This window comes from Belonocnema kinseyi, chromosome 7 (genome assembly GCF_010883055.1).
Source record: "Belonocnema kinseyi isolate 2016_QV_RU_SX_M_011 chromosome 7, B_treatae_v1, whole genome shotgun sequence".
NCBI lineage: Eukaryota > Metazoa > Arthropoda > Insecta > Hymenoptera > Cynipidae > Belonocnema > Belonocnema kinseyi.
Window position 1 is genome coordinate 129,867,104 of NC_046663.1, and position 21,683 is coordinate 129,888,786.

Genomic DNA, 21,683 nt, shown 5'->3' on the forward strand with positions numbered 1-21,683 from the left:
GCGGGACCGTGGTTTGTTGGATCATGTACACTGCCGGCAAGCAGAGGTATGAAAAGACCAGTGTTGGAAATACCGACTACAGTTTTAGTGAGTTGAAGGAGTAAGGTTATTATCAACAGTTAGGCTGTCTTCGTGTCAAACCTACAAATAAGTTGTTATTCCTTCGTATAGTTATCATTTATTAATACTGTTACTTATTGATACAATCAGTGTATATCGTCATGTTACAAAGCGCCTTTGATGATCTGAAACGTATGAACAAACGTCAGGTAATAACATTCATGTTAAATAAATATTTAAATAACACGTTGCACTTTGTGTACTTTGTTAAAAATGTTATCCTTAGTTAATAAGTTATTTAATTTTTTAAAGTAGTGCGGTTGTGTACATTCCGATACTTAAACATAACTACCTTTTTCTGTACATTTGAATGTTTTATATATTCTGTAAAATGTTAAAACTGTAGTCGTGTCTTAGCCTTCGAATCCAGTTTCCATATGGGAATGTTTCGTATTTGGTGTCTCTCAAAATGATAAAATGTGTGCAAGGAGATAAATATATTTATTGATTTTCTTTTTTTTTTATTGCAAAATAAGCACGAGAAATTCCAAATAGGAAATTATTTTTGTTATACGTAAATCAAATCTATTTGAAAACGAGGGGCCGTAGCAAGTAATAAGTAGTGGCATTTTAAGGGTGTTGAAATAATTAAAAAAATCGTTATTTGACACTACATTACTCAAACATCCTAGATTGTAAATTGCATGGACATCCACGTGGGAACCCATATGGGTTCCTATATGATTTCCTGTTTCCAATCACGATCTGAGATAGGATGGAAATCTATATAGGACATAGTGTAAATGAAATCTGTTTAGAGGAGTTTTCAATTAATAATTGAGTGCAGTAGTCATGTAATAGATGTGGCTGTGCAGTAGTTTTGCCTGACTTCTCAAAGGCTTGTCACTATACTTAGATTACTCAGAAATGTATAGGGGGCGAAACTTTTTTAACCCTGTGGTACATTTTAGGTTCCGAGAAAACGCTGATATTAGCATTATTTTCTACACATAGGTAAATTTGTCATGCTCCATTCCACCGGCTTTAGATAACCTTTTTACGTCTTATCATTATATGTGGCGTGGAACGAAGAAAACGACCTTACATCACCAAAAACCGAACGCGAGTATTTTAATTATTCTAAAGAGCCAAAACATGCCCGGTCGAATGAGCTAATTCTCCAATCTGTGCGATAAAAATTGAACGAAATATAATGCGTTTTATATGGCAAACACGATTTTCTCGAAAAGCTGAAAATGCGCTGTAAGATCGGTTTCTTCTTTCCACGCCACATATAATATGTTAAATATTTACATAAAGTTTTCAAAAGATAAATTATAATTATGGATTTATCACTATTTAAAAGTTGTGAAAGATCTGTGTTAGTGTACTTACTTGCAAAGTAAAAATTTTATTCGAAGGTCAACGCGATGTGATTATGATATAAAAACAATCTGAAGTTCATCGAATCACCGAAAATAAATCGCTTTACTAGAAATCGCTTTACTAGAGATAACTTAACCAGCAAGCAAATAGGCAAATGTTAGGAAAATGTTTAAATTAACCATACTTTTTTAACATTCTCATCATTTATGATTGAGAAAGTATTAGAATCTTCCAAAATTTTACACATAACTTTTTCAACGGTTCTCTACGTTTTGAGCCCCACTAAAGACGACAATCAAGTTTTTACGATGGCGTCTGTCCTTATGTCTGTATGTCTGTTCGTCCACAAACACGATAATTCTCGGAGAAATCAACGGATAAAATATAGGTTTTTCACACTTTCTTTGGTTCTAACAGAAAGAAGGATTCTGCGAGCCAACATTCCTTGACCAACACTAATCCCGGTAAGAAGCCTGGCATTAAAAAGTATTAGAAAATTTGAATATCTAAGAATGCCGTTTCTGTCCGTAGTTTTTTAATTCTCATTAGGCGGCGAAAATTATAAGATTTCAATCCCTTTTAAAGCCGATCGGAGCTGTCAGACGTAACCTCGAATACATTAAAAACACAATTTTCGTTTGAAGCATTAGAACGCTCTCTAAAAGCATGAAATTTTCCAAATCTAGTAGGATTGTATGTAAGAATGCATTTCTTTATCGTCAAATGTTTACTTTGTTCAAATATTATCAATTGAAAAAATATAAAATCATAATAAAAAATTGACAAAATTATTCTTCACCAGAACCTTCTGTGTGAAAATTGATCCTGACATCGTAAAATGACCGACGCTATGTTTTAAAAAGCTTTTTGCCTGATTATTATTCGAAAAACAGTAAATAAATGTAGCAAAATTTGCTAAATTAAAAGGGATTAAAATTTTTCTAATTCTTGGTTGGTTTGTGGTATTCAGCAAAATATTGTCAGCGCTAGGTACAGAAAGGGATTCAATTTGAGAGCTAATTTCAACTGCCGTGGATATTCAAAATGGGAGGACAAAAACGGAATCCAGAAGTATTCAATATTTCTCACGTTACCACTAAATGAATGAAATTTTTCAATACTTTTTAATGTAAGCCTTTTTACCGGGATGTTTTAGTCAATCGAAAATTCTATCTGAAAATCAAATTGTGACATTTAACGCCAAACGACGACAGAGACGTTAAAAAACTTTAACAGGAGAATTAAAACTTTTAAATATATCTACAATTTTTGTATAGGGCTCGTGTCTTAAAGCGCAATTATAGCTTTTGAAGAGTACAAATTTCATGAAAGAATAGAAAGTTCAAATTTTAAAACAAACGGCGGAAAATACTGAAAAAAGTGCTAAAGAATGTATTGTAGCCATTTTTTATGGGACTTGTAATTTTTTGTTTATTTATAGAATATACTGTGAAAAATGGGAAATTACAATTTGAACCAAACGAAGCAAATTACGAGAAAAAGTCTTAAAGAACAATTATAGTTTTTAAAGAGTGTTACAAAATTTCTTTTACCGATTTCTTTTATAGGACTTCTATTTTTTGTTTTATTGATGTAAATTGCTGTGAAGAAGTAGAAAATTTAAATTTTGAAAGAAATTACGCTAAATATGGGGAAAATTTTTATTAAAGAGCAATTTTAGTTATTAAAAAGTCCTAAAAAATGTATTGTGTCCATTTTTTATAGGACTTGCCATTTTGGTTTTACTTCTCGAAAATACTGTAAAAAAATTGGAACTAAACGTCTCTAAATATGAGTGAAATTTTTTAAGGAGTTTCAGCTTCTACATATTTTTAAACAGGCCCGCGATGCGTAAAAAAGGCTAGAAGAATATGTGTAGGAGCTTTTGTTTTATTCATAAAAAATATTATGAACAAAATTCCTATTTTTAGCCTAAAAACATGAAATAGAGAAAATATTCTGAAGAAAGGTAGCTCAGAGAATGAATATACATTCAAAAATGTCGGTCGAAAACCGAACGCGTAGTACAAGTGTGACGATGAGAAATTGTACCTCTAAGCATACAGAGGCTTTTAGCAATTTAATATCTAACTATACTTCATTATGGAGAAAAGTCAGAGTGTGTAGAAGCATGAAAACTGGGATCTAAATGAGATGTTATTGCTAAAGTTTCATTCAAGCATCCTGACTGCAAAGAATAAATATCCAAGCACGAAGCACGATATTCAACAGACGCGCACCCTTGGTGCGCTCAAACTTGCGAGCTGCACGTAGCTCACGACGAGAATGTCTTCGCACACTGTGGCAGATTTTTTCTTTAAATTTTGGCAACATATAAAGTACATAGAAAAAAAAGATTGTACGCCTAATTTCAAAATTATACAACTGTTCCATACAATATGGAACCTGGGTGGCGATATGCGACTTTGTGGACTATAGATTTTTTTATTAAACACACCCCCTCCTACAGCCGGTACCAAATTAATAGTACTATGTAGTTTAATTTTTCATTTATTTTATTTATGATATTCACAGTATTTATGTAAACTGATATCGTCGGTGACGTTGGTCATTAAGTACATTACAACCTCACGAAATATGTACATTTTTTTTCTCCAAAGTTGTATCTAATTCCGGACTTTGCCGGCCAGTCTGGAAAATCTTGAGTACGGAGTGTGGTCGTTATGTTGTGTGCTATCATAGCCATAGTATCAAATAAAGTTCGAGTAAGTCCGTATAAAGAAGCTGGTTTTAGTTTTGTACATGGAATCAAGTTTATTTTTTGACAGCTTCATTTTTTGCAATAAAATGAACAAGCATACCGTTTTGCAGCACCCCATTAAATAATATTCGTGTTGCAGAATGACCGGCTTTTATTTATTTTATCACGAAAGTCTAAATGTCAAGATCGATAAAAATAGACTTTATTCCATATACAGAACAACTGAAGCCTAATTCTTCATATGGACTCACACGAACTTGATTCCATATTGTATGGGGCAGCCGAAATTGTGTCGCCGTTTTGACAGAACTGGAAGTCAGACCTAGAAAAGTCCATTGCCAAATCTAAAGGTAACAGGGTCATCCGCAAAATTTGTTGTCCGAAGTTGAGTTTTTTTTTATAAACTTCAACTCCAAAATAATTTAAGTGTGGAATTGAAACTTAATTTTGTTTATTAAATAATTCGTAATAATGAATTATAAAGTAACAAAATGAAGACCGAAATGTCGATTTTTTAAACGAAACAAAGAAAATACATGTATCAGTTTTATAAAAATTAAATAAAAATGGCACAGGAACACAAAAAAGTGTGCGGAGCCAAAAAAAGCGGTCTATATAACAGTGTGGTATTGGCCTAACATCGGCAAAATCTGCATTAATTGCAATGCTCTGCTCACGATTTTTTTTTAATTTGAATTTTTAGCTCAAGTCAAATTATACTAAGTATGCCACCATAAATGAGAGGTCGTTTTTGTGTTTTAAAATGAATTTTTTAATAGCCCTTATTTTCGAAAAGATTTCTCTAGGTTTTGGTCGCAAGCACATTTTTTTTGCAAAAGTTATTACCAATTGATAATTGATGTTACAAAATTATCAAAATTTGTCTCGTGAACACATGTTATACTTTAATTTTCTGGAGGTAAATGTGAAAATAAATACTAAGTAGTTTATATTATTTCACGGGGCGTACATTTTTTAGTGTGACGCACGATCGCGCAGAGCATGTTGCGCGTCAGACTTTTCAAAAGATTAGTCATGTACGTTTTTAAACAAAAATTTGCAACACAAGAATCACAAAAATCCGTTTAGTTGTTCACGAGAAAAATGTTGATGTTGTATTAGGTGCGAAACTAAGTTCCCGCTTTTTGCCAATAGATGGCCCAACAGTAAGTGCTGTTCGATTTTATTTTGGCGTCATATACTTTTGTCGTGTTAAAATGTCTGATTTTTTGCCAAAGAATCGTCATTTGCGGGAAGTGTTGATGCGCGAATATTCGGCGAAGCCGACGACGTAAAAGCATGACCGGGCAGTCCCCATGACCTTCTTCTCTTTGGGTTGCTGTAATGAATCCATTCATCACCTGTCACGATGGGATGAAGAAAACCCTTCTTTTTTTGCCGTTAAAGCAGTTTTTCACAGGCTAAAAAACCACGCTCAAATGGCACAAATCATAAGGAACTCAAGTTCCTTGTTTTTTAATCATTCCCAACGCATGCAATCGCTTGGAAATGGCTTGGCGGGTAACTATTAATGCTGAAGCAAGCTATTCTTGCGTTTAGTACGAATCCTGATTGAGCAATGCCTCCAATTCAGCGTATTTGAAGGTTTTTGGCAAGTCTTCACGCGAACAGTCGTCAACATTGAAATCATCGTCTTTGAAGTGACGGAACCAGTTAGGGCACGTTGTTTTACTTAGAGCAGCATCTCTGAAAACTTTTTGGTTCTCTCGATCCGCTTCAGTCGCCGTTTTCTTCGAATGAAAGAAGAAAATCAACACTTCCCGCAAATAACGATTATTTGGCACAAAATCAAACATTTTCACACAACCAAAAGTATATGACGGAGTAGCCGACGGTAGTTTATTTCGACATAAAAGTATCGCGAAATGTCCGACGGTAGCTTATTTTGACATGCAATTATTGCCAAATAAGGACGGAACCTTATTTTGCCCGTCGGAATATATGCAGGAGGGGGTGATGGTCAAAATAAGGATAGTAAGTTATTTATTATTATATGGTAGATAATAATGAAAAAATTAATAATTAAAAAGGCAATGGTAATTGTACCAGCGATGCATGTGAGGGGAGTTAACTTTAAAATCTCAAAAGGCATAGTTCAGAGGTGTTTCTGAACACTGCTCTTAGGTGGCGCAAAAATCGAATGCGCGAAATTTCAAAATAAAATGTCAGGTCCGAATCCCTTTCAGATCATGCAACTCTAAGGTACAGAATCATTCGCATTTTAAATATGTTCATTATAGACTTGAATGAGAAGTATTTTTTGTAGAACGGGTTATAAAAAGAAAAGGGTTTTCCTAGAATTTTCTTAAATATATCGTTGTCTGAAAAAAATTCAATTTTGTGAGAAAAAAATTCTCGTGGCTGCAAAAATCGTTTAACCCGCATTAAACTTATAGAATTCCTCTCGCATGGAAATAAACATATAGCAAAACAAAAAGGTGGAACATTGTAATTTTCAATAGTTTCTAATTTCTCAAAGGATTTCAAAACGGGTCGATAAACCTTACCGGGACTCTGGCAGGAAAATTGAAATATCTCAATTAGGGTAGTCCACGCGAGATTTCACTTTGCTTAAATTTTCGCAATACACCAATATCTCGCTTTCAGTCAAGTGTCGGGGGTTGCCTTCAAATGGCCTTGGACTGATTTCAAGGGGAAAGAAACGTAAACAGTGAGGGCCCCCTGACTCGTTTCCAATTGGAATATATATAAATAGCTATATATATAATGTCACAACCGCTCTCGCCCTACTCCTCTGAGAAACTGCGTGAGCCAGCAGTTCTAGGAAGGCTTAGAACGGGGTGACTGAAAGCGAGAGTTTGGTGTACATAGAAGAAATTAGTATCTAACGACCATGCTGTTTTTAGCTCCATGTTGAGCCTGTAAAGTTAGATATTATCCACTGAAAACAGTACCTTTTACGTGGGTCTCAAATAAAAACGAGTTAAATTGATAGACTTACCGCTTTTAAATGTGTGTTACTTTTAATTGTAGCATCTAAACAGTTCTTACCATTTAGATTAGGAACTAGAGATGTATAGAAAAAGATAAAACGAAAATTGTACAAAAATTGAAATTTTTTCTTGAGCTTAGGATAAGAGATATAACTGTCCAAAGAATAATATTATTATCCACGCGATAAATATAACGCAAGGAAGTAATGGCGATTTGGGAACACTGTTTGCCTTGCTGATGAAGGCGCTTATGTGGTGTGGTGTTGCTACGCTCATTGCTTAACTACTATGCGGTGTATACGTTTATTTTAGGTTTGTGTGTATTTACAATGAGAGTGTACAAACCTAATCAAAATTTTGGACTAAAGGGTAGGAGAAACGCAATGGCGTTTTGGATCGGCCTGAGTTAAAACTTTTGGACGAATTTTGCGTGTGTGAACTACCTTAAGTAAAAATGTATATATTTTTAAAAACAGAATTTCATAAATCTTTTTAAAGAAAACTTCAAAATTGAAATACTTATAATTTCAGAACTTTTTTTTTCTTAAATCGGGAAAACACGTGCCGTTTAGTTTTCTCTAAAACACAACAGATTTTGTCGCGAAGAGATTGTACGATATAAAGTTCACCTCTGGCTTCTGTAAGAAAAAAGTTTTCTATGATTTTTAGAATTCAAATGTTAGTGAAATTTAAGTCTTACGAAAGAAGTAAGTTTAAATCTTACGAAAAATAATTGTTTTAGCAACATTTTTTGTAACTGTATTTTCGCTGACTGTCGTTTCTCACCAATGTTTTAAAAGGTATTGAACTTCAAACAATTATTGCTTATTTTTCAAAAGAAACATTCCCTAGAATTTTTCTCTTTGCAATATTTAAAATAAGTAAATAATCTACAAATATAGTCATTTATCTGAAAACGATTTCTTTAAAAAAAGTTGGTCTAACAATTTCATTCATAGACAAATTTTCTTTCAAAATTGTAAAAGATAAAGCGGTAGAGAATGTTTTATCTGAAAAAATAAGCAATCATTTATTAAAGCACAAACATTTTTTTCAATTATTAAGAAACGATAGTAAGGAAATGATCAGTAATATTATTTTGATTGTTTAAATCATAGAAAATATTTTTTTCAGAGACCTAATTTTTAATACAGCAACTATCTTAATAGATCAAAATGTTTAAAACTGAGTCTCTTGAACTTAAGAAGATCTAAGTTATACAATCTTAACCCTTGTTTGGCCCTTTTGGAATACTTATTTTAAAAGATCATATCGGTTATATAGCTAAATATTAAATTTAACTAAACAAAAAAATGGTTTTAATTGCATAAAGATTTACAATTCTGATTAATTTTATCTTGGCACACCGTGGTCGTGAAAAACCCCAGACGACTTTAAACGACTGCTGTATACCCAGCCTTGCGCTCTATGCCCTGAAAGTTAGTTTAACATCCGAGTTATTGAGGTTTTGTTACTATAAACCCGCTGTCCTTATGTTTAGATACTCTAATTTAGCAATTTAAAACGTGTAGAGTCGTATACGACACCCTGTGCCAAACAAGGGTTAAAGGGCCCCGCACAAAATTTATTGAAAAAAGATCTAGGCCAAACCTTCCCAAACTGAAATATTTACTAGTTTTTGGTCTATGGATCATAAAAATCAATGTTAAAGTGTGAAAAAATGGACAGTTTTTCGGAAAAAATGGCTCAAAGGTCGATTTTCATGCTGCAAAGGGAAGTGCCACTGACATTCAACAAGTAGTGGGCGAAACGCTCATAGGAACAGTTCACTAGGCTGTCCGGCTGCCATTTTGTAGTTTCAGATCTGTCCGCCTGCTGAATGGTATCGAGGTCCGCATGTCGAAAATGAAACAATATCCGTCAGTGTAGCCACAAAGTTTCTTTTTGCATTGTATTAGGTATTTTCACTTCAATCAACAGCTAACTTGACTTCGTAGATTACTGAGGGGAAAACAAGGGACCAAATGTCTGAGATTACAAAGATATTCCAGAAATAAATTTTGGTTCCATGAATTTGATCCATTGTTTTCCCCTCTGCTTTTAACAAAGTGAAGTTGGCTGATGGCTGAAGTGAAAATACCTAATTAAAACAGATAAAATGAGAAGCGATAACTGTTTGGCGCAAAGCTTGCAAGTCATCCCCACTAGGCTACCCTACTGACATTAAGTAGTTTTGGACTTACCGATCAATAATATCGGGGTCTCAAGGTCGGAAAATATAATGGTAACCGTCGGAGAAGCGCCAAAGTTCCATTTTACATAATATTAAAAAAGAGAAGTGGTAACTGTTTGGCGCAACATTTACATATCAGGCCCAGTAGGCTGTCCGACTGACATGTCGTAATTTCGAACCTGCTGATCAATAATAATATTTCAAAACCTCTAGAAATGGCTACATAACCTCTGGTGAAGCACCAAATATTGTCAGTGATCACATTGTGAAGCGATGTCGAAGGATAATGAACATTAGTTTCGTCTCGAGTATAGCAGCATCGTTATTCCTACTTCCCGAAAAATATGGTCCATAAATATCAAGTATATATCCAGTTGCAGACATGGCCAGTGCAGGTTTCACTAATTGGCGTCCTTTGTGCATAATATGACTGTCGTAAAGTACGAAAGTTGCCAGTCTTTTCGATGCAACTGTAGCTACCGTTAATGCATACGATCACTCTTGGAATATCTGGATTAGGATTGTGCATTTCATTTGCACATTTTATCACATGTCGCTTGATATATTCGTCTGGTGTAATCAAATCGAAGCCAATATTGTCAGGTACGAATCGCAGCATCAATGACTGTCTAACAGTGGTGACAGCAAGTCTTACAGCTAATCGGCTTGAATACTGAAACATTCAACTTCATGAAATTATCGGTAAGTCTTTGTAGCAACTTGCACAAGACCATGAGAAGGTTTTTTTAACGTACCTATGACCACCTGCACACGTAATGGATCGAAAAAAGTTAAAATTTTAAGAAACTGTTGCTTTGTGACACCAGAAATAGAGTGAAATTCTTCATCTGTAAAACTGTGTTCATCATCAAATCTCGTTGAACTCATTGTCACGCTGCGAAGTCCCTGAAAAAAGATGAAGTTGCTTACCGCTTATAATGTAGGGCATGTTAATGAATCATAAGACAGAAAACAAGGACGACAAAATTTAGCCTCGATCATCTAAGTGATGTTGGCAAGATCTCACATCTACTGCAATATAAATAGTCAATTATACAAAAACATTGACTTTGCATTCAACTGAAAGCCTGTGTGTATCATGTAAACTATTACAGATAACGCAATTAGAATTCGCAGTTTATGTTCACGCTCCATCAAGAATATTTCATTAAGGATGGACTGATTGCAATTAATACATAGTCTCGTTTGCACAGTTACGATACGTGCTAGTAGGTTGAATGTTGCAATTGGAAGTCTTGCGTCATGCGAAAATGATCCCAGAGCCAGGATTGCTAAGAGTGAGTCTTTTCACGATTCTGTATTGCGACCAACCATCAACTTTGGATTGCGTGTGTGCCTATTGAAAACTTGCAGCATGACTTTGAAGACGAAAATGACCCTGATCCTATCCAAGGCTACTATTGAATGTGCCAATCTGGCACTTGAACGCTTGGCTCATGTACACATGTTGCTACCGTATTATTGTACATTGACTATGCTTGATACGAAACTAATGTTCGTTATCTTTCGTAATCGCTTCACAATTTGATAATGGACGCTGCTCACAGACCAGAACGATAAAACCCAAACTAAACTGACCTTTTTGAGCTTCAATATTTCGAATTAGGTTTTCCTGAAAGTTATTACAGTAAGCAAAAGTAACATTATTTGGTGCTTCACCAGAGGTTATGTAGCTGTTTCTAGAGCTTCTGAAATAATATTATTGATCAGCAGGTTTGAAACTAAAAAATTTCAGTCGGAGAGCCTACTGGGCATGATCTGTGACCGTTTTTCCAAACAGTTACCACTTTTCTTCCTTAATACCATGTAAAATGGAACTTTGATGCTGCTCCGACGGCTACCGTTATATTTTCTTACTTTAAGACCCCGATATGATTGGTTGGTAGGTTTAAAACTAAAATATCTGTCGGACTGCCCAGTGGGGATGACTTTTGAGCCTTGCGACAAACAGTTAGCTCTGCTGATTTTATCTTTTTTAATACCATGCAAAAAAGAACTTTGTGGCTGCACTGATGGTTATCGTTTGATTTTCCGACCCGCTTACCTTCATATTATTCATCAGCAGTTCTTAAACTACAAAATGTCATTTGGACAGCCTAGGGGACTGTTCCTATGAGCGCTGAGCGAAACACTATGAGTGTCGGTAGCACCGATTCGAAAGTTAGAATTCGAAGTTAGAACGATCTTAAAATTATAACGTCGATTTTGGTAGTTTCATAAAAATCTTCAATATTAGTTTAATTGAACTGAAACTCAAGATATCTCTTTGCAATTAGTTGCAGAATATAAATGAATAATTACTTTTTAAATAACACAATTAATTTTCTAGGTAATTTCTACTTATTATTATTATTATTATTATTATTATTATTATTAATATTAAATTTGTATAATGATAGAAAGTTGTGGTTTATCTTAAATTAACAAATATTTGTCTACTTTTCACTTAGTGAGCTAATAATTAATTCAATTTAAAAAAATTATTAAAATAAATTATTATAGCTTATAAATATTTTCTTATTTATTAATGCTTTATAGTTGCGCTTTCTTCTGAAATGCTTAACTGTTTACCCACTTTTTCTTAGTAAAGTAATAAATAATGCATGTTGACAATACGATGCAGACATACTTTCCGATTTTGCCGTTGCAGTAGCTGTTGTGAAAAATTAACAAGAGAAAGATATCTGTTCCACGTCTCTTGATTTCAGTTCGTACGTCACCCAATTTCCTTGCTTTTGGACCATTCCCAGTGCATGTAAGCGTCTAGAAATGGTTGAACGATCAACTCCCAATTAAACCTTTAAATTTTCTAAACAAGTACTAACACGTATTAATCGATGGACGATGATCCCCGTAAGTTTCCGAAAGCAATCTATGAAAAGGCGCAAGTGAATGACTATCAATTGCTTAAAGAATTGGTAAATATCTTAAACAAAAAAATATTACTCGTAACAAACGTTAATTGTGAAATTATTTTCAGAAAAGAATATCTTTTACGATTTACAAGTAAAAATGGTTTAAACCATTCAAAATTGTTAAAAAAAATGAACTTTTCTTCAATAATTGTAAAATATCTTTAAGAAAAAAAAATTGTTCAATATTCGTTAATTATGTTATTAATTTAAGAACATAACTTTTAACGCTTTATAGGCAGATAAATTGTTCAAACAATAAAAAATTGTTAAATAATTATCAACCATGTTAAGCAAGAATTAATACTCTTGCCATGCGTTAAATTTATGTCATTTATTTCGAAAAATAATAACTTTTCACGATTTACCGGGGGGGGGGGGGCTGTTAAAAAATACAAAATGCTTTAAAAATACTTGATAACTCATGACTTATCGATTAAAAATAAATCATTTTGAAAAAGTTCCAAAAAGTACTGTCTTTAGCATGAATTTGAATAAATGTACACATACTGAAATAAAATAATTAAAACTCTAGTTACTATTAAGATTGTATATAGAAAAGTTAGTCGCCCCTAAGACTATATTTCGTATCTACGGCGCTAGTTGACGCCAGAGAGGAGAGATTGCCACACGCCTCTGCCACTACTTCCGCTCTCTAAACGAAATAGAGGTGGAACGAGACATGTGTTCCCGGCGGGAACTTACCCTAGCTGGGCAGGTCTGCACTTGGGTGGTACAAATTTATACCTGTTGATACCGAGAGGTAATCTTCCGCTGGTGATAGGTGACTGAGTGTCTCGCCTCCTGGCGTCCTTGAATTCCTAACACCTCCTGGTGATGAAGTTCGTCGGTCTCTATTACCTCCTTGTGATGACGTTCGTTGAGATCTATCACCTTCTGGTGATAAGGTTCGTTGAACTCTATAACCTCCTGGTGATGAGGTTCGTGAGGTCTCGGCGACTTCTGTCGACCGTTCGAAATGAAGACTACCGGCTCCTGACAATAATCATTGATGGCTTCGACCGGCACCCGCCGTCGACGAGCCAGAGATGGACGTCCCTACTACTTGCGCCACGCCTTTCTCTTATAATTTCATCCTCCCATCCAGAGAGACCACTAGGCAACTAGCCTTTCAAACGAGCCGGTGAGATCTCCAGAAGGGATTCGAAATTCTGAATCTCAATGAACAGTCAACTCTTCCCTAGGTACTATCGGATGGGACGACTCGGATAGAAGGGATGACAGCTCGTGAGTGAGAACGGACGATTTCCAAATGTAGGGATCAACAGAAATTCGTACGTTGGAAATGTTCGTTCTGAAAAGAACGGATTGAAATTCCCGTAGGAAGAGAAATCAACAGCGAAAGTTTAAATAGTACTTATTTATTATATCTTTCTCCCTGGGCTGGACTCGGAGAGAGAGAAGTTCAAGCTTACTCGAGCTAGTCGAGAGGGGGAGTGAGTTACGCTAAAAAAAGGGGAGGTGGGGATGAGGGGGCCCCAACTATTGCCCCCTCTCGTGAGATCCAATGCACAGGAATCGCGCACTAGCGATTAATGATCTCCCCGAAGAATGATCGGATAAGAAGTTTTTGTGCGTTACCCGTTTGGGCATTGTCACACAATCTGAGAGAAATTTTACATGACCTGAATTAAGAGTGACGTTTATTATATGTGGGGAAAAAGCCCGCAAGCGGGAAAAAACCTCAAGCATCTGATAATTTATTTTATGAAAGAAAAGTAAAGACGAAGAGTGGGAAGGGTAGAGGGATCGAAGAATGAAAGTCGCTGTTAAAATTATTTCATGAGCAAGTCTTTTGGCATCGCGTGCTTGCGAAACGGATCAAAATCTTATTTCCCGAGAGAGGAGATATGTTTAAAAGGTGATAATGATGCTGATTCATAGAACTTAGTGGCGGTTTCTTTGATATACTCGGAAATATAAGGTAATTGAAATTCTTTATGAAGGACAGAGTTCTTGGTATATCTAGGGGGTTTTAGTAATGCGTTTGAGGAATTTATTTTGTATAATCTGGATGTGATTGATGTTACTTTTTGACCCACCACCCCAAATTGTACAGGCGTAGGTTATGATTGGTCGAATAAACATTTTGTAAAATAGGATTTCATATTCAGGTTTTAGACTCGAGTGTCTATTAATAATATGGCTTAAGTGTGAGATAACCCCGAGGGCGTTCCCTTTAGTTTCATGGATATGCTGCTTGAAATTAAGACATTTATGAAGTTTACTCCTGGGTATTTTACGGAATTTCTCCATTCTATTGATTGATTAAAATTTTTTCGTGGATCTATTTTGACAGGCTTTCTGACTGAGAAAAGAATATATTCTGACTTTGCTACGTTAATTTTTATTCTCCAAAGCTTAGTCCATACCTCAATGATTTCAAGAGCTTTGTTAAGTAATTTTAAGATTTTCGGGACTGGCTAAGAGGAAGTGAATAGTGCGATCTCGTCTGCATATAATCCAATTGTAACTTCGGGGACCTCAGGGATGTTCACGTAGATAATAAAGAAAACGGACCGAAGATGCTGGCTTGGGGCACACCTGCTCGGATGGGTTTCTCTTTTGAAAGTGTTTGGCCTATTTTGACTGAGAATTTTCTGTTAGAAAGATAAGAGTTTATAAAGAAGATCCAGTGTGTTTTCTCCGATTGAAATTTAAGCTAATGGCTTCGGTAAGCTTGAGCATCATGTTCTGCGTAGAGAGATCTTTTATAAAACCGGTTTGTTGTGACTTAAGGTTGCTGTATTTCTCGAGGCGATGGTTTACACGACTGAGTATTATTTTTTTGAAGATTTTGCTCATTGTATTAAGAAGACTAATGGTCCATTAGCTGGTAGGATGATATGGAACCTTGCCATTTTTCTGAAAAACTAATATGTGAGATATTTTCCATGAGTTAGGAAAGTAGCTTAGTTGAATACAGGCATTGAAGATATTAGCTAGGAGGATGAGACACGAAATCGGAAGTTTTTTGAGGACGTTTCGGCGAGCTTTCGCTTTTTACTTTTCGAAGTAATGATGGAAGGGTTGTCTTCTGTATCCATCATGGTTAACGCCACTTTGGTGGCATTGCTACTTCCTGCTGAGCAGAAAACTAGGTTATTGCAATAATATTTATCTATTATAACAATATAACACTACCTCAATGATATTACATTATCTAATAATATTAATAATAATCTTCCTAATTCAATATGACGTTGAAGTCTAAAATGTTAAAATTAAGGTGAATTGGTAAGAGTTAAACGAATTTAATGGATGCGTGGGCGCGCGAACCAATCCGAAATTCGTATGGCTTGAGGCTTTCATTTCTGTAGTTATCCTAGTCTCCCTAGCACTATCAATATTATTATAATTTAAATAATCAGCATAGATATGCGTAAGATAGCGTGATTCCTTATCGGTAAAATTAATGCGTGATTCCTTATCGGTAAAATTAATATTATCAATCGCAATATTAAGTATCAATATTAAAAGCAGTATTTCGTTAATAAGCATTATTATTAATCTCTACATTAGCTGCTGGTAGAGCCCGACCGGCATAGAAGTTTCCCCGGTTGTGATTGGTGCGCGGTGCTTATCATCCGGGAGCCAGCAACAGTTTTTTGCGACCAATTTCCTTCTACCTAATACTTAGGGGAATGCTTCAGATAGGTGTGTTGTAAGTATAGTTAGCGTCAGCTGCGGCACTTTGGGTGGGTGGGGCAAGGGCAGTCGCCCCAACGAGTAAGAAAAAGAACTTTTCAATGATTTCCTTACGCTTGAAACTTTGTGAGATAATAGTTAATATAATATTTAAACGAAAAAAAACCGTCAGCTGGCTCTAAGCAGGTGGAAAACCCGTCAGCTGGTTATAGAAACATGTAAAAAATAAAATTATAGCAATAATTTCCTTCTGCTTAAAACTTCGTCAGCTGATAATTAATATGGTTTTTTTTAAATAATCGTCAGCTGGCTGTAAGTGAGTGGAAAACCCGTCAGCTGAGGCAGTGAAATGTCTCTTGAGCGAAGCTCGGCAATATATAATAGGTTAACTGACGGGTTTTCCAACCACATACAGCCAGCTGATTTTGTTTAAAATTTCAAGTATTATGTCGACTATTACCTAAGAAATTTTGAAGCAGAAGGAACTAATATATGTAAAGTCATGCCAAAAAATATATGGCAGAAATATAAAATACAAATCAAAATAATTGCTTAAGTGCGTCATGTTGTAAATTATTTTGAAAGTTTTATTCACGTTTGATCTGTTCTTCAAAATGAACGTTAAATGAATTTAAAATACTTGATTAATTCTTTAAGAACATTTTTAAATGATTATAAATAGTTTTTTTTACTACAGAATTATGCTAATAATTTATTTAGATTAATTTTTAATTCTTACCTCTCTGCACAGTTTATTCAATATTTTTTACAGAAATACAATTTTCACAGTAAAATTACTCATTTTCATTATCATAATTAAAATTGTAGTTGATTATTATATTATTTGAAAGTGTATTAAAGAACTCAAATTGCATAACCTTCAAAACTTTCTCACTTCTAGAATGAAAAATCCTAATTTGAAATTTAAACTTTTAACTTGAAAACATCACCTTCTGAAAATGGTACAGTCTTTAAATTTATTTGTTTAGTAATCATACGCTGAGTGATGATTTAAACGGGAGACCGGGAAAAGGCTGGGAATTTAATTTAAAAAATCAAGAATTAAACAAATTTGTATTTGTTAATGGAAAATTTAAATTCAGCTATTCCGTTGAGAATCCACATATTTAGTCAAAAATCAATTTCTTTTTGTAGTAAAAGATCTTTTTCTTTTCAAGTTTATCTTCGTGTTTAATAATTCTTTTTTGTGTGCTGCGCGCGTATATATATATATTTTTTAAATTTGTCATAAGGACAACCGCAGGATTTCACCGGGAGCGGGTGCCAATCTGAAAAATTGCACCCGCTGCCAGCAAAAACGCTGTAAAATTTCAGCCACAACCACGTCTCACGACTGTGAGATAGGTGGTTACAGTGTGTAACGGAATCAATACGACGATCCGGCAAAAGTTTCGGGCACCCTGAGAACACGGAGTGATCCAAGGACTACCGCCTTCTGCATTATTCCCGCAAGCGTTTTAGCAAATTGTTGACACGCAGGGATGCTTTTCAGGCTATTAAAGAGTGAAAGTTTGGCACCTCCAAGAGCGCTGATGATAAGGACGATTAGTTTAACTGAATATTCCGGGTACAATCGTTGCAACTCCCTTATAAGGTCTCTATACCTCTCTTTCTTTTCATTCTCCTTGGCTCTGATGTTTTTGTCAGCTGGTGCCGAAAATTCGATAATGAACATGGTTCGCTTCTCGAAGTCAAGAAGGACCATGTCTGGCCTCAAGTGTGCAACAGAAACAGTTGTCGAGAATATAAAGTTCCTGTATAACAGTTTCTCTCTGACCCATCTCGACTCTTCCAAGACCCTCCAGTTACTGTCGAACACCCACCCAAATCAGAAGAGGTCGAAGTATTTTGGAGAGAAGTCTACGAAGTTCAGCATAGACTGGACGAAGACTCAGAAAATATAAATAGCTTCAAGGAGTTATGTGTTGCCCTCATAACACCTGATAAAGAATGCCCACCCATCACTACCGAGGAGGTGAAAAAAGTATTAAGAGGGATGAAGAACTATTCCGCACCGGGACCAGATTGTATCAAAATTCAGTATGAATATACTAAATTTACCATACGCTGGTATACTAAATTTAATTCCATGTTGTGCATTCTTGCTTCCACTACATTTATACTAAATCTAATACAGAATTATCTAACAGTGTTTTTCATTCTAAAAGTGAGAAAGTTTTGAAGGTTATGCCGTTTAAGTTCTTTAATACACTTACAAAGAATATAATAATGAACTACAACTTTAATTATCATTATGAAAATGAATAATTTTACTGTGCAAATTCGATTTCTGTAAAATGTATTTAATAAATTGTGCAGAGAGGTAAGGAATTAAAAATTAATCTAAATAAGTAATTAGCATAATTCAGTATTCAAAAAAATTATTTAGAATCATTTTTCGATTTTTTTTGTAGTCAAATATTTTTAATTCATTTGACTTTCATTTTCAAGTACAGTTCAAACGTGAATAAAACTTTTGAAAACAATTTACAACATTACGCACTTCAGCAATTATGTTTATTTGTATTTTATGTTTTTACTATTTATTTTGTATACTTGGGATAACTTTACAAACATTATTTCCTTCTGCTTTAAAATTTTTTAAATAATAGTCGTCATAATACTTGAAATATTAAACAAAGTCAGCTCGCTGTATGTAGCTGGAAACCCCGTCAGCTAACCTATTATATATTGCCGATCGTTGCTCACGAGACTTTTCACTCCATCAGCTGACGTGTATTCCACCCACGTATAGCCAGCTGACGATTATTTTTATAAAAAATACCATGTTAATTATCAACTGACGAAGTTTTAAGCGGAAGGAAATCATTGCATTAATTTTTTTTACATGTTTCCATAACCAGCTGACTGGTTTTCCTCCTGCATAGAGCCAGCCGACGGTTTTTTTCGTTTGAATATTATATTAGCTATCATCTCACAAAGTTTCGAGCGGAAGTAAATTATTGAAAACTTCTTTTTTTTTTACACGTTGGGGCGGCTGCCATTGCCCCACCCACCCAAAGTACCTATGCTTACAACACACCTATCTGCAGCATTCCTCAAAGTATTAGGCTGAAGGAAATGATTGCCAACAAATTTTCGCTGGCTCTCGGACTGTTACGGTTTCGCGAACCAATCGGAATGTACTGGGAAGCAAGTTTAACATAAGAAAATTTTATGGTTGTCAATAATCAAATGACGGAGGCAAGCAAGGCTCGTCGAGGTGAGAGTTGAGATTTCTACTGTAAATGCTACCACTTGTGAAATTTTCAAGTGATAGTTTGGAGGGTTGGGTATTCTCAGCTCTCCTTTTTTATATATTGAAAATGCATATTACTGTAAAAATTTGGTTTTCGATTTTTTGTCATAAATCACTCCTCAATTTGTTCGTGTTCCTGGACCATCATTTTCCTTTTTTTTAAGTTAACTCATGCCCCCGTGTTTTTGAAATGAACATGAGATTCTAATTGGGAAAACCCAATAGTATTTTTTCGAACTTTTTCAACATGAATTATTTTCAATCAATGATTCATGAGTTTTCAAGTATATTTTAAATCATTTTTCCCCCAGTAAATCGTGAAGTTATTATCTTTCGGAATAAATGATACAAATGTGATGCATGTCAAGAGTACTAATTTGTTCTTAACATAGTTGATAATCGTTTAAACAATTATTATCCCTAATATGGAAAAAAATTATTTTCTGGAATTAATGACACAATTAGCGAATGTGAAGCAATATTTTTTAAAGGATATTTTGCAATTTTTTGAAAAAAATGAATTTGTTTAAAAAATTTTAACTTGTAAATCGTAAAAGATATTATTTTCTGCAAATAATTTCACGTTTAAGTAATTAATTTGCATGTAGGTATGCCCTAAAGTGCATACAGAAAAACAAACAGTGAGTTATTGTTTAAACAATATAGGGTATACGTTCTGAGATAAGGAAATACTGAATAATAAGCGACATAGTGTAAGAGATTTGAAAAAACGAGACTTACCTATACTTCCCTTATGAAAAGGTGCCAGTGAATGATTAATTGTTTAAAAAAGTGCGAAAGATCTTAAACGAAAATATATTATTCTTTACATTTCTTAATTGTGTCATTAATTGCAGAAAATTATAACTTTTCTCGATTAGAATTTTTAAGGAAAAACCTGATTTCTTCGACTTATTACATACTATTTATTCAGTATTGTACAAACTAACATTTCGGAATCGGATCGACTTCCTTATCAGCTTGTCTAATATAAAATTTGAACAATTTAAAACGTATCATGTAAGCAATAATGCAAAAGTGCAGCACTGTGCATTTTGAAAATTTTGAAGATCACTTTTTTTCTGAATTTGAAAATTCGATGCGCAGATATTTATAGTATTATAATGGACAAATAATTCATCCTAATGACGACAGTTACGAAAAAAAGACTTAAAAAAGCCTGTTTACAAATGTCTGTCGAAAATATAGCGAGTGTCACGATGAGAATGTGTACCTTAAAGCCTACAGAGCTTTGAGAAACTTAACCTTTAACTATATTTAATTAACCCTTTAACGGTCACTGGGACATATATGTCCCAAAAACGTGTTCAAAAATCCATAACTCCGTCAAAAATTGAGATAGCTTTGTTTTCTCTTCGGCATAAGCTACCTACGTGTTTCTAGTTTTCAGAAAGTGTAAGCATTTATTCACCCTCTTCGAAATCTGTGAACTGTAACTCCAAAAAGCACCCTGTTTTCGAGGAAATTTTTGTAGTTATATCGCGAATATAGTCGCAGCGGTACACAAAAAAATACTGATTACGATAAGAACCTAAAAATATATTTACACTTTTCTGACCTTAATTTAGGGGCAGTTTTCACCCCCTAAAATAGATAAACAGGCATCCATAGGATCGATTTTCATCGAATTCGTTATAAAGTGAGATTCAGATGCGTAAGCAATAGTACTCACATTAAATTACAGAAACATCTCTTATATGAACCCTTCGCCGGAACATCGCCCCTCATTTAAATGGATATATAGTGAAATTAATATTTTCCTTTTTCGTACGACTGAAATTAGCCTACATGTTCATAGTTTCCAGGGTCCACTGCGTGGAGGTTTTAGTACATTTTCGGTCTCAAACGTTTGATTTTTTTCCGATAAAAAAAACAAGTTTTCTATGCTTTTTGTACGAAGGGATGAAATACAACCATTCTAATACATGCGAAGTTTTTTTCTGGTTGGAGGTGACTTCTATGGATGTTCTGAAATACTTCAGGTGCAAATATTCCTATCAAGAGTTCTCCAACTTCATTTTCTAACTCTAGGGTGGTTTTGAGTGGAGTTAGAATTATGGCGTTTTTCCTATCATCTGAGACCCTGTTGCACTCCAAAAACGGTTGTTATTTTGGATAGGAAGTGGGTGGAAATAATTCGGCCGTTAAAGGGTTAAGTAGACAATTCAAAATATGAAGACGCATATGAATACTGCCATCTAAAAGACACCTTTTTGATCAAGTTTGATTGAAACATTTATTGAAGCGCGCGATGAGAGTGTGCCCGTGAAGCAGGCATATTTTATATATATATATAGGTCTGGCTTGAGCGAGTGATGCGTTTCGTGAAGATATTTCCGAAAAAAATTTGTCATAAGGACAACCGCAGGATTTCGCCGGGAGCGGGTGCTAATCTGAAAAATTGCACCCGCTTCCAGCGAAATCACGGTAAAATTTCAGCCAT

At 34.7% G+C, this 21,683-nt stretch overlaps 1 protein-coding gene across 1 annotated transcript in view; it reads left to right on the forward strand.

Annotated features, from left to right (window-relative positions):
- The window catches only part of LOC117177367 (signal peptidase complex catalytic subunit SEC11A), an 89,157-nt gene continuing 67,474 nt past the window's right edge, over positions 1-21,683 (forward strand). The window contains exon 1 of the mRNA XM_033368008.1: positions 1-269. Coding sequence (XP_033223899.1) covers positions 222-269 — 48 coding nt within the window. The 5' untranslated portion in view covers positions 1-221. The remainder of the gene's footprint in view (positions 270-21,683) is intronic.